The 12,907-nt window shown below is 36.0% G+C and overlaps 1 protein-coding gene across 1 annotated transcript in view; it reads left to right on the top strand.

Moving 5' to 3' along the window:
- RASSF6 (Ras association domain family member 6) overlaps positions 1-12,623 on the top strand; it is a 53,368-nt gene extending 40,745 nt beyond the window's left edge. The window contains exons 4-10 of the mRNA XM_052642235.1: positions 1,085-1,182; positions 2,584-2,768; positions 6,456-6,557; positions 7,427-7,478; positions 12,142-12,260; positions 12,352-12,449; positions 12,548-12,623. Of these exons, the coding sequence (XP_052498195.1) occupies positions 1,085-1,182; positions 2,584-2,768; positions 6,456-6,557; positions 7,427-7,478; positions 12,142-12,260; positions 12,352-12,449; positions 12,548-12,623 (730 nt within the window). The remainder of the gene's footprint in view (positions 1-1,084; positions 1,183-2,583; positions 2,769-6,455; positions 6,558-7,426; positions 7,479-12,141; positions 12,261-12,351; positions 12,450-12,547) is intronic.
- Positions 12,624-12,907: the final 284 nt, after the last annotated feature.

The raw sequence follows: 12,907 nt of genomic DNA, 5'->3' as shown, positions 1-12,907 counted from the left end.
CACTTTGTGTTATTGTTGCTACCAGTGACATTTGGGTAGAATTAATGTCACAAACTCCCTACGGGTTGATATTTTTTGGCCATAAGGAAAACAGACATTGGAAGAGACTCTTAGTAAGAGCTAAGACTAGTCCCAGATATGATAGTTATCTATTAACCTAGAGAGATCTAGGAATACCTTGGATCCCTAATGGCTCCAGACCCATCATGAAATACACACAGATGATGGGGACTGTGATGAGGATGGCAATGAAGATGAAGACAACCACGGTCATTTTTTTTAACACATCTTGAGTTCTTCCTGTGTGTTGGGCACTTTTTCAAGGGTTTTACATAAATTAACTCATTTAATCTTCTCAGCAGTCCTATCCTACCTCACTCTATGTTCATCTCCATTTTACAGGTGAGAACACTAATGCACAGAGAAAATAAGTAACTTATTTAAAGCCAGAAAGAAAATAAAAAATGAGCCTTGGTCCAACTGGTAAAGATAAGCAGTGGCCCAGTTTTATTTTTTCTGGGCATTAGAATGTATTGAAAATTAATAGCACACTTTGTAAATCATGATGTCCCAGAAAAGGAGTCTTTCCCAGAGATTTTCCTTCCTTATAAATTGAATTCTTTGTAGTGCTCAAGAGTCTTAAAGATAGGTTTTACATCTAATTATACTGGAATCATTTTACCTTAAAATGCTTTGAATACAATGGGAGCTCAATGCAAGTTAGAATAAACACTTTTGTATCTAAACTCACTGAAGAGCATAGTGAGATTTCTGTATAAGAATGGATTCTGTTGGTTTCTACATATTCCATATATTTTACAGAATCTATATAATTTTGTGTTTCAATATGTAACTAAAATATTGTGTCAAAACATGCTAAGAATCAGTACAAGAATTAATTAAAATGCATATTGATTACTCTGGTATAGATATAGATTTAATAATATAAAGATTATTATAATTTAGGCTGGTGTGTCTACCCACAGAGGCCCATGGTACTGTATTAATACTGTAAATCTGGAAACTATCATAGGCCCTTTGATAAATATAATTGATATCACGTACACAATTTATTACTTTTCAGGGGAATGACACGCTGGGGACAATTTGATGATCTTTATCGCATTAGTGACTTGGACAAGGATCAGATTCCAGTGACTGGAGGAACAGGTTCCCAAGAAGGTCAGTATCAAACTCTTATTAATGAGAAGAATTTTTTAGCTAATATAATGCATGAATCCTAAATGTTTCTCTGAAATATAACATTTTATATACCATTAGTTATTAAACTCTTATTTTATATTTAAAAAATATATCTTAGGAGCATACCAACTTAAGTCACTACAGTGCTCATATAATGTTTAAGAACCTTACTTTGCAATATAAAAGCATTATTTTAAAAAAAATGTATTAAGTCACTTAGCTTTATTAGATTGGGAGAACTAATGGTTTGAATAAAGTTTTTCATACATAAAATTGTTCAGTATTTCCCCCCCAAGGATTAGGATCATTCATAACTCAGTAGTTTTTTATATTAAGACCAAGCCCTTCAGGTTGAATTCTACATCTTTTGAGAAGCTAAACATTTTAGTTAGTACTTAATATGACATGACTTCTCAGAGGCAGATATACTTGGTTTGCTATATTTGATAGGGTTGTTTTAAGCATATATATGGCTGAGTTGCTCTGCTGTGTACCTGAAACTATCACAACATTGTTAATCGGCTATATTCCAAGATAAAATAACAAGTTTAAAAAAAGAGAGAAATCTACTTAAAAATCAAGTGAGTTCATATCAAATTTGACAAACCAATGGAAAATGCCAGCTCCTATGACTTGTGACATCAGTAATCATAACAACAATGGTATAATACTATTAGTTTTCTGTCATTTACTGAGACAGGCATGATATTTTGTATTTTACATCGATTTTCATTTTTATATGGTATATAGAGATCCAAGGAGGAGTTGATGACTGAGACTGGAGTGGGGTTCACATTTTTGGAATGGTGATATTACCAAGCTGATTTCAGACTGAACAAGGGTATCATGCTGGCATTATCTTCAGGAAGCTACCAGCAACTTCCAATGTGTAACCAATTTTTTTCAAAGCATTCTCAATTCATCCCCTCTACTGTCCTTTAACAACTCATATTCTATAACAAACATGATGCTCCTGTCAAGACTTCCTTATTTTTGTCTTATGGCCTTTTGGCATTTTTTTATGAGAATCCTTATATTAATAATTAATCCATTGACAACACTCATTTCAACACAGGGGAATCCCAATATCTTGACACCAAAGATATAATAAAAATCTATTTGTATTTAGCACCAGTGCTAGAGAAAGATGAAACATCACTTGCTTATACTCTAACTACAATTAAATTAAAATTCCAAGGTAAAATGGAACACAGGTGTCACCAGATGTCCCTGTTCTTAAACAAGATCATTGCTATTTTCTGTTTAAAAGAATTTTAGTTCATTGCTTAGCCACATAATTACTTATTAATACTAATCCATCCATGATGCAAAGAGATGAGCAGCTAAATTATATGAGTTTATAACCTTTATTCTTCCCAGACTATTTATTTTATCACAGTAGCACTCTGAAGCCTCATGCAAACGAAGAGCCTGAATCCCCATTACTCTACAGAACTATGAGTGAAGCAACCCTGGTGAGGAAAAGGATGAAGCCTCCAATGATGGACAGAAAAGCCAGACAGAAGCATAGGGCCTCTATTAATGGACACTTTTATAACCACGAAGTGAGTTACAATTCCATTAATGTCATTTAAAAGAACGCTGTCTATTGTGCTAACAATATCACTGAATTGAATTTACAATTCAAACTTACAGTACTATCAGCTATACTGCTATTATTACTGGGTACTCTCTGTTTATTTGGCATGAAATTGTTTTGCTGGCTTATCTCATTACTCACTAAAACATAATCATATGAAGTAGATACTATTCTTTTCCCTAATTTACATATGAGTTAACTGAGGTTCACAGTTGTTGTTCAGCCACCAGTCATGTCTAACTCTTTGCAACCCCATGGACTGCAGCACTCCATGTTTCCCTGTCTTTCACCATCTCCCAGAGTTTGCTCAAATTCATGTTTATTGAGTCAGTGATACCATCCAACCATCTCATCCTCTGTCATCCCCTTCTCCTCCTGCCTTCAATCTTTCTCAGCATCAGGGTCTTTTCCAATGAGTTGGCTCTTCACATCAGGTGGCCAAAGTGTTGGAGCTTCAGCATCAGCCCTTCCAATGAATATTCAGGGTGATTTCAGGATTGACTGACTGCTTTGATCACCTCAGATTCACAGAAATTCACAGAGGTTACACAATTTGTCACAGGTCACACTGCTTTTAAGTACCAACTCTGAACTCAAATCCAGCTTTGTCTGATGCCAGAACTCAAGTTCTTAACCAGCATGACTGGTGAACCCTAAGTGGCAGACCCTATGATACACACTGGAGATACACAGATGGCTCAGCTGGTGCCCACGTCAGCATGGAGCTCAGCACTTGGGCAAAGAATCCAATACATCCATAAATGTCCTTAGAATCATGTAAGTGCTACAAAAGATATTGGTTCAAAGTACATTCGAACATTAAATTTGAAATAAAAGGATTAAGTCAGCTATAGCCCTGTTTATTCTGGTCAGTTAAATTTCTAATTCTAGGTCTTACACATATAATATACATATCACTTTTTACAGAAGTGCAATTATAGTTTATATAATTTGTATTCTGATTTTTTCATTTAATATGTGTTGAACTTTTATGTGCCTTTCTGTAATATTTAGAAGACTTAACTTGGCTGAAGGTAGGAAATTGATCATTCTTTTCTAGAACTCAAATTTTTTATGTCATGTATTTTAGCAATCATTCATCCATTCATTTAATAAATACTTTAAAACCACTCTATGTGAGGCACCATTTTAAGCTTTCATACAAAATATTAATTCATTCATCATAAGCTTTTTCCTTAGAAGGCTTTCTACCTTTTTCTTTCTTCCTCCCTTGGAAGGCTATCCATATGTCTCTTTGGAGACTGGTGGGGAGAAATCTCCCTTGTGAATTTTTGGTTCAAATTAGACATTTTTCTGTCTCAAGAATTTCCTCCCTGGCCAAGATATAATATTGACAGTCCCCTACAGATATGCAACTACCAATAGTCCTGGTTTCTTCTCTTCAGAATTATGCTGTATGTCATCAGCACATGTAGGATGGTTTGTGTTAAGAAAGGCTGTGAAAGCCACATATTTCCAAATGAGCAGCTTCCAGATTGGTCTGCAGTACTAAGAACGAAATTGGCACTAGGTTGGCAGCACAGCATCATAATTAAAATTCCTGGTCTTTGCAGTTTGATGACTTGATTGCAAATTCTTGCTGAGCAAATAAAAAATCTCAATCTCTTAGCTTTCATCCTTCCTTCTTTACAAGGCTGTTCATGGGATTAAGTGGAATGAGGTGAAGTTAGCACTTAGCATAGTGTCTGCACAAAAGAAGAACTGAGTTTACATTAGTGTCATTGCTGTTGATTGAACAAGATCAAGTGAAACTAAAGATATTTCATACAAATGTCATTTACTACAGTATAATAACTAGCAAAAAATGAAACCCCAAAAGCCAAAGCACCCTATCAATGGGTATGCAATGCTGGATATCTAGGAATTTAAGTTGAAATAGTTGTAAGATATGTTTTTATATCATGAAAGCTCTTGATAATGCCATTATTGAATAACACACTTATTAGAGGCTTAGATTGTGATCCATAGTCCCAAGGGAATACGTTCCAAGACCCTCAGTGGATGCCTGAAACCAAGGATAGTACTGAATTCTGTGTATACAATGTTCATTCCTATACATACATACCTATGATAAAGGTTAACTTATAAATTAGGTAAAATAAGAGATTAACAACAATATCTAACAATAAAGTAGAATAATTATAATAATATAGTGTAAAAATGTTATGTGGATGTGGTCTTTTCCTCTCTCTCTCTCAAAATATCTTGTAGTACTGTATTCAATTTTATAAGGGCAGGAGATGATAAAATGCCTATGATGTAATAAGATAAATTGAGGTAAATGACATAGGCATTGTGATGCAGCATTAGGCTACTAATGACCTTCTGACAATATATCAGAAGGAGGATCATCTCCTTCAGATGATCCTGGACCATCAGGCTGTGATGAAGTTGATAGATGTCTGTCAGAAGCAGACATGGTCAGTGGTTGGGGATCTTGGGCAGGGTGGAGTAGGATGGTGCAAGATCTTATCATGCTACTCAGAATGGCTTCCCTGGTGGCTCAGATGGTAAAGACTCTGCCTGAAATGCAAGAGATCCGGGTTCAATCCCTGGGTCAGGAAGATCCCCTAGAGAAGGGAACAGCAACCTACTCCAGTATTCTTGCCTGGAGAATCCCATGGACAGAGGACCCTGGTGGGCTACAGTCCATGGAATTGCAGAGTTGGACACTACTGAGTAACTAACACTTTCAACACACTTTCTGAATGCCACACAGGGACTTCCCTGGCAGCCCAGTGGTTAAGATTTCGCCTTCTAGTTCAGGGGGTGTGGGTTTGATCCCTAGTCAAGTAGCTAAGATCCCACATGCCTGCGGCAAAAAAAAGGAAAAACATAAAACAGAAACAATATTGTAACAAAGGCAATAAAAACTTTAAAAGTGGTCCATATTAAAAAAAAATTTAAAAGAAAGAACAACACACAATTTAAAATGTGTGAATTATTTCTGGAATTTTCCATTTAATTTTTTCATCTCTCTCAGGACTTTATTTTTAAATAGGAATAAAATTATGAGTAAAAAAATTTATGGTTATATGTTTCTTATAATTTTTATGGTGCAGTACTAATCCCCAAGAGGGATGTGTCAGATTTATTGGATCATGGCAGCTGTTTACCAAATTTTATCTAAAGGGCCAACTACTGATTAGAGCAACTTGTGAGAAACATTGTTCTAAATGTTCAATTAGCAGCACTTTTACCCAAATCCTCAGTTGAGATATAAGCTGAATCACATGAAATTGCCAACATTGGACCATTTCTGACCAACTGAAAAGGAATGATTTCATATGGTTCAAATAAAAGCAATTTAGAACAATTACTCCCAAACAGGAGGGAATTTTGAAATCTTAAATTACAGTGAAGAATAGTATGATTATCTAACGAAAATATTTCAAACATTCTCAAATGATGTTTTACCTAACTTACTCTAGAAACAATATGAAGCTGCTTAAAGGCATACATAGTACTCAACAACCAAAACAAAGAAAGTAAAAATAAGAAAGCAAAATTTTAAACTCATGATCTCGGATTTTTTGTGCAAAGGAAGGCCAGATTCAAGAGACAGACTCTTGTTAGTTTGTCACATATGTCCTTAAAATTACAAAAATCTTTTTTTTTTTTTTTCTTCTAGACATCAATTTTCACTCCAGCCTTTGGATCAGAAACTAAGGTCAGAGTAAACAGTAATATGAGAACTGAAGAAGTAATAAAGCAAATTCTCCAAAAGTTTAAGGTAATCTTTATCAGTGAACTGAACTATGAATATCTTGTGTATAATTTAATTGTAAACACATAAATGGATTTTTCTGAAAAAGACATATAAGCATGTATATCTAAATTAAATATTCAGTTCCAAAAAATTCTTTCCTATGTATAGTTGACCCTTGAAAAACACGTTTGAACGCCATGGGTCTATTTAAATATGGGATTTTTGTTAACTTTTTATTTTGTATTGGGATATAGCCAATTAACAATGTTATGATAGTTTCAGGTAAACAGCAAAAGGACTCAGCCATATATATTCATATATATGGATTTTTTTCTTCAATGCATATATTACTGTTTACAGTACATGGTTGGCTGAATCCATGAATGCAGTCCCGAGAGTACAAAAGGCCAACTGAGGGACTAGAGTATATGTGGATTTTGGTATCCACTGCTGCTGCTGCTAAGTCACATCACTCGTGTCTGACTCTGTGCGACCCCATAGGCGGCAGCCCACCAGGCTCCCCCATCCCTGGGATTCTCCAGGCAAGAACACCGGAGTGGGTTGCCATTTCCTTCTCCAGTGAATGAAAGTGAAAAGTGAAAAGTGAAGTTGCTCAGTCGTGTCTGACTCTTCATGACCCCATGGACTGTAGCCCACCCAGCCCCTCCATCCATGAGATTTCCTAGGCAAGAGCCACAGCAGATACCAAAAGATAACTGTATAACATCTTTTAGTAACTGCACTGAGAAATTACCTTATCCCCTGGGAGCAGAGAAGATTTTATATATGAAAGTGTAAAATTAAAGTGAAGAAACAGATATATAATCTGGGTCTGGTTGGCTTAGAAAACACTAACAAAGAATTCATGTCTGTTCATTTTTTTCCATTGACAGATTGAAAATAGTGCCCAGGATTTTGCACTTTACATTATTTTTGCAACAGGAGGTAAGAAAACTTGCTTATTCTTATGTGACTGCATGTGTTGTCGTTTCCTGCCCATTAATAAGGCAGAAAAGCGGTTTACCTCTTTCCGCGGAAGAAAGGGAGGAAGGAAAGAAAGAAAGAAGAGAGGTGGAGTGTTTTACATTATTCATCCTTCACAGTTTCAAAGGAAGACAACCTAAGAATAAGGGGTCCTAGAAGAGCTTAACACAAAAGACTTTGCTTGTTGCTGCTGCTGCTGCTAAGTCATGTCACTCGTGTCTGACTCTGTGCGACCCCATAGACAGCAGCCCATCAGGCTCCCCCATCCCTGGGATTCTCCAGGCAAGAACACTGGAGTGGGTTGCCATTTGCTTGTTGGCCAGGCATTAAGCTATCTGAATGGTGATCAAAGAGCCCTGGAGAATAGGTGGAAGATTCCCAGGAATTGTAGGCATTTCAGTTGTTGATCTTTGTACTCCTTTCCTTTTCACTTTCCCTTATCATTCTAGCTTTTACTAGAGTCATCATTACATACCATTACTCCCTGATCTCATTGGTACCTCTTTCTTAACATTACCTCTTTCTGACACACTGTGGGAGTGTTCCCTCTTCCTCAGTAGAGAAAAATGTGCAGAGCTATGTGGTGGGGTAAAAGTTAGCATCAGGACCTTGGGAAGAGACTATGTGTGGGGCGCTAGGAGCAAAGAGTAAAAGATGGATTAGAGAAATCCTAAGGCAATATTGAAATGAAATTTTTGAAAGCCTTAAAATAGAAAACCCAGAAATAAACCCTTGCACCTATTGTCAATTAATCTATGACAAAAGAGGCAAGACTACACAATGTTGGAGACAGTCTCTTCAACAAATGGTGCTGGGGAAAAGGTACAGTTAAATGTTAAAAAAAGAAAAAAGTTAGATCATTCTTTAACCCCATATACAAAAATAAGCTCAAAATGGATTTAAGACCTAAATGTGAGATTGCATACTCTAAAACTCCTAGAGGAAAACATAGGCAGAACACTCTCTGACATAAATCACAGCAATATCTTTTTCAATCTGTCTCCCAGAATATTGGAAATAAAAACAAATGTAAACAATTGGACCTACTTAAACTCAAAAAAGTTTTTTCACAGTAAAGGAAATAGTAAACAAAACAAAAGTATAGCCCACTGATTGGGAGAAAATGTTTGCAAATGATGCAAATGATACAAGATCAGCCTCCCCAAACTGCAAACAGCTCATGATACTTAACAGCATCAAAACAAACAGCCCACTCAAAAAATGGGAAGAGGATCTAAACAGACACTCCTCCAAAGAAGACATGCAGACAACCAACAGGCACATAAAAGATGTTCGACATCGTTAATTATTAAAGAAATGCAAATCAAAACTACGATGAGATATCACCTCACACCAGCCAGAATGGCCATCATTAAAACTGAAAAATTTTGAAGTTAAGTTATAGAAATGGCTCAAGTTGTAATTGAAGTGTCTGATCGCTTGAGCCAGAAATTGAATAAATAAAATAATATATTTTGATCCAGAACAACTATAAGAAAATGGAAACTGGATATCCAAACATATATAAAATTGAAGTCCTTATAAATTGAAAGCTTAAATATATATATATATATATAAATTTTTGAAAGTTCTGAGTGTGTGTGTACTCATTCTGGTTGTTTAGGAGAAAACTACAAGATAAAAATGCTGGACTGTATAAAACATAAAAGATACAAACCAAAGATTATGAAGACTCTCAGATGAAAAATTAATACCTACAGTGTCAAAAAGTTCTTGCAAAGTGATAATGAAAAGGCAACCAGTCCAATAAAAATATAAAGAAGTATGATAAAGCAGTTCAGAGAATAACAAAATAACCTGTAAATATTTTTAGGAAAGTCTAAAGCATAAGGGAATGCAAGTATTAAAAGAAATGCAAAGGTCAAGGACATGTATATTCAACCCACAATGCCATGTTACCTTTTATCTGATTCTACCTACTGGTTGCCACAGATAAGAGTAAAAGAGAATGTTCATGCAATTCTGCTGAAGATCTGACTCCTACTTTCTTGGAACTCATTTTAGCAATATTTATTAAAAATCTACAGTATGCATATTCCTTAGCCCAGCAAATCCACTGGTGAGAATCTGTTTCACAAAAATCAAAGCACTATTACCTACAGATTTATGTGCAAGCTTATTTATAATGATAGAAAGCTAAAGGCAAAGTTACCCATCATAGAAGAATGATTTAATACATGATTAATATGCAGCTATTATGAAATGAGTTAGATCTGTACCAGTTGAATGGAGGGAACTTTACAATACATATTTATTAAAAATGCAACATGCCTATAAATGTATAGAACCCGGGTCTCCCATACTGCAGGCAGATGCTTTACCATCTGAGCCACCAGGAGGCCTTTACAATACATATTTATTAAAAATGCAACATGCCTATAAATGTATAGAGTATGACTTCATTTTTTAAAAAGAATTATAAATCCCTATTTAAATATGTGGTTTATATGAGTATATGATTAGGGAGAAAGGTATGGAAAGATAAATACCAAGCCATTAACATTGATTGCTTGGTTAGGGGTTTGGGGAGATACAGAAAAGACAATGGGAAGAAGAGAAAGCATAAAATAAAAAAAAGCAAAAAATAAACTTTGATTTTTAAAAATGTGTGCAATAAAAATAGCAAGTGTGATGTGACCACTTTTATGTATTGTCTGTGTGTGTAGCTAAAGAGACGTATGGAGGAGTATCCTCTCAAAGTGAAATGCTGCTTATCTCAGAGTTCTGGGATGATTTGAGAGAATAGCATTGAAACATGTATATTGCCATATGTGAAACAGAAGACCAGTCCAAGTTTGATGCATGAAACAGGGCACTCAAAGCTGGTGCCCTGGGACAGCCCAGAGGGATGGGATGGTGAGGAAGGTGCGGGGGGCGGGGGGTTTGGGATGGGGGACACATGTACACCTGTGGCTGATTCATGTCCATATATGGCAAAAACCACCACAATATTGCCTTCAATTAAAATAAATTAATTAGTTTTCATAAAAGAGGATTCTGGTGGGTTAACGAGAGGAGCTGAATTATCAAGGTCCCCCATTACTTCAGAAATCATAGAGGAATTAAAGCAGCAAACAATGACTCTGTGGACGCGTTAATGAATCATATCACTTGCTGTGGGGAAGCTGGGCTTCTAAGTTCTGGACCCTGCCTTGCATTTTTTTCCTGGAGAAGTCCAGTCCAGGGGACGAGAACAGTTCTGACCCTTGGAACTGTTAAAAGCCCAAAGAAACACATGATACCAGAGAGGGGACTAACTGGTCTACCTTTTCCCCATCAGTCTACTTCAACAGAGCAGACACTTCTTTAACCGTGCAAGTCTGACAGTGTCACACCTCTTCTCAGATCCTCCGATGGTCTCCCTTCTCACAGCAAAGTCAGAATCTTTGTGCTGACCCCATTACCTCTTCTCTTCATCACTGAATAGCCCTCTCCTCATCTCCATACCAGCCACCTTGTTCCCTAGGCGCTCTTCGACATCTTTAGGCATGCACTGACTTCATGGGTGCTCAATTTACTTACTTATTCTTTTGACACACACTTCCCCTAAATAGCGTCACGATTTCTCTCTCATCTCCTTCAGGTCTTTGCTCAAATATTATGTCTTCGGTGAGGACTTCCTCAGCCATTCTATCAATAATTTAAAACTTTTCACTTGCTCACACATATGTACACACATGCGCACTTCCTACCCCCTTCCTTGAGTAACCTTCCCCCTGAATACTTATCACTATATATGATAGGTTTTATGGCTGTATCTTCCTTATCACCATCCTCTCCATGAGTGTGAGGTCCATGAGAGAAGTGATTTTATCCTGCTTTCTTCTATAGTGTGCCCAGCACAGAGAACAAGGCCTGGTGCATAGTAAGAACTCAAAAATTATTTGAGGAAAGAAAATGATTGTAAGGACACTGTGTCCTGTTCATGCTTTATTCTGATAAAAATGAAATCACAGATGTGAAACTACTTAGGCAAAAAATTAGAAATATTTTGTGGTAGAAGTGTTTATAACTTTTGGAAATTTGAAGTTCTGGGAATATACCAAATTGGAAGTTATTTTCTTTCTCATGTCATTATTATGGCTGAATGGATGAAGCCAATAGATGAATGAAATAATTAAAAATACTGCTAATGTAAATAACAATTCAGAATATATTTTTAAAGAAAATCCAAAGATTGGATGTGGAGTGAGAGGGAAATGAAGAATTGAAGATAATTACAAAGTTTTGGATCTGAGCTACTAGAAGGATAGAATTACATTAATGGAACTAGGAAAGATCAATAAATATTTATTGAATGAATGTTTTTAGGTTTTGCAAAGGCATAAATGGGATGGCAGATTTGTCCGAACATCCAAACCAAAGGCAAGGTTAGAATTCTGAAATGGAAAGTCAAATCCCAAAGGAAAGCAAGAGAAAGTCTATTTTTAGTTCACTTAAAGGTTTTAATTTCAACTTGCTTTTTCGAGTGAGTAAACCAACTCCTCTTCTTTATAGGTTTCACAAAGTAAGTAGAAGAAGCAAAATGAATGGACAAATTATGTTCCTTTTTTTTCTCTATGGTGGCCTCCTGACTGTAGCTGATTCTTCTTTTCATTTGCAGAGCAGAAACGGCTAAAGAAGACAGACATTCCGCTGCTGCATAGACTCCTACAGGGACCATCCAAAACAAATGCTCGCATTTTCCTCATGGATAAAGATGCAGAAGAAATTAGCAGTGATGTATGGATGCCGTTGCCCTGAATCTGTCTTTGAGCTGTCCTGACCCAGTACCTCTCACACAAATGCTCTGCCTTTTTGTTTTTTCTTTCAGGTTGCTCAGTATATTAACTTTCATTTTTCTCTCCTGGAATCCATCCTTCAAAGATTAAATGAAGAAGAAAAAAGAGAGATCCAAAGAACAGTAGCAAAGTAAGTCAAGAGCCTACACACTGGGTGTTTGGTTCTTTAGTAGGTTCAATGCACGAAATGTGTCCAGTGGTTAATACTCTTTTTCTCCTTATTTTCAGATTCAGTACAGAAAAGGCAATCATATTGAAATATCTTCGAAGTAAACGGGTAATAAAAACAGAGACAACAGTTTAGCAGTACAAGTCACTATTGCTAAGCCACTTCAACAAAATTAGAAGGTTTTGGTACTATTTCAGTGCATAAATTCTATACTTGCATTATAAAAACATATGTGAACTTGAATCTATAGGAAATTGGATGTAAGGCTTGTCTCTCTCTGAAGTGAAGAGATTAGGTAGGATTCACAGTTGGACTAAAAGAAACTTGAATTTGGTTTCAGTAACTAAAATAAGCTTGGATACTATGTATTCCAAATAATTTTTAGAGTAAAACACTCAGTGAACTTGAATTTAAATGGT

The sequence above is a fragment of the Budorcas taxicolor genome, chromosome 6 (genome assembly GCF_023091745.1).
Source record: "Budorcas taxicolor isolate Tak-1 chromosome 6, Takin1.1, whole genome shotgun sequence".
Lineage (NCBI taxonomy): Eukaryota > Metazoa > Chordata > Mammalia > Artiodactyla > Bovidae > Budorcas > Budorcas taxicolor.
Note: the sequence above shows the minus strand (reverse complement) of the source record. Positions and strands in the feature narration are given on the sequence as shown.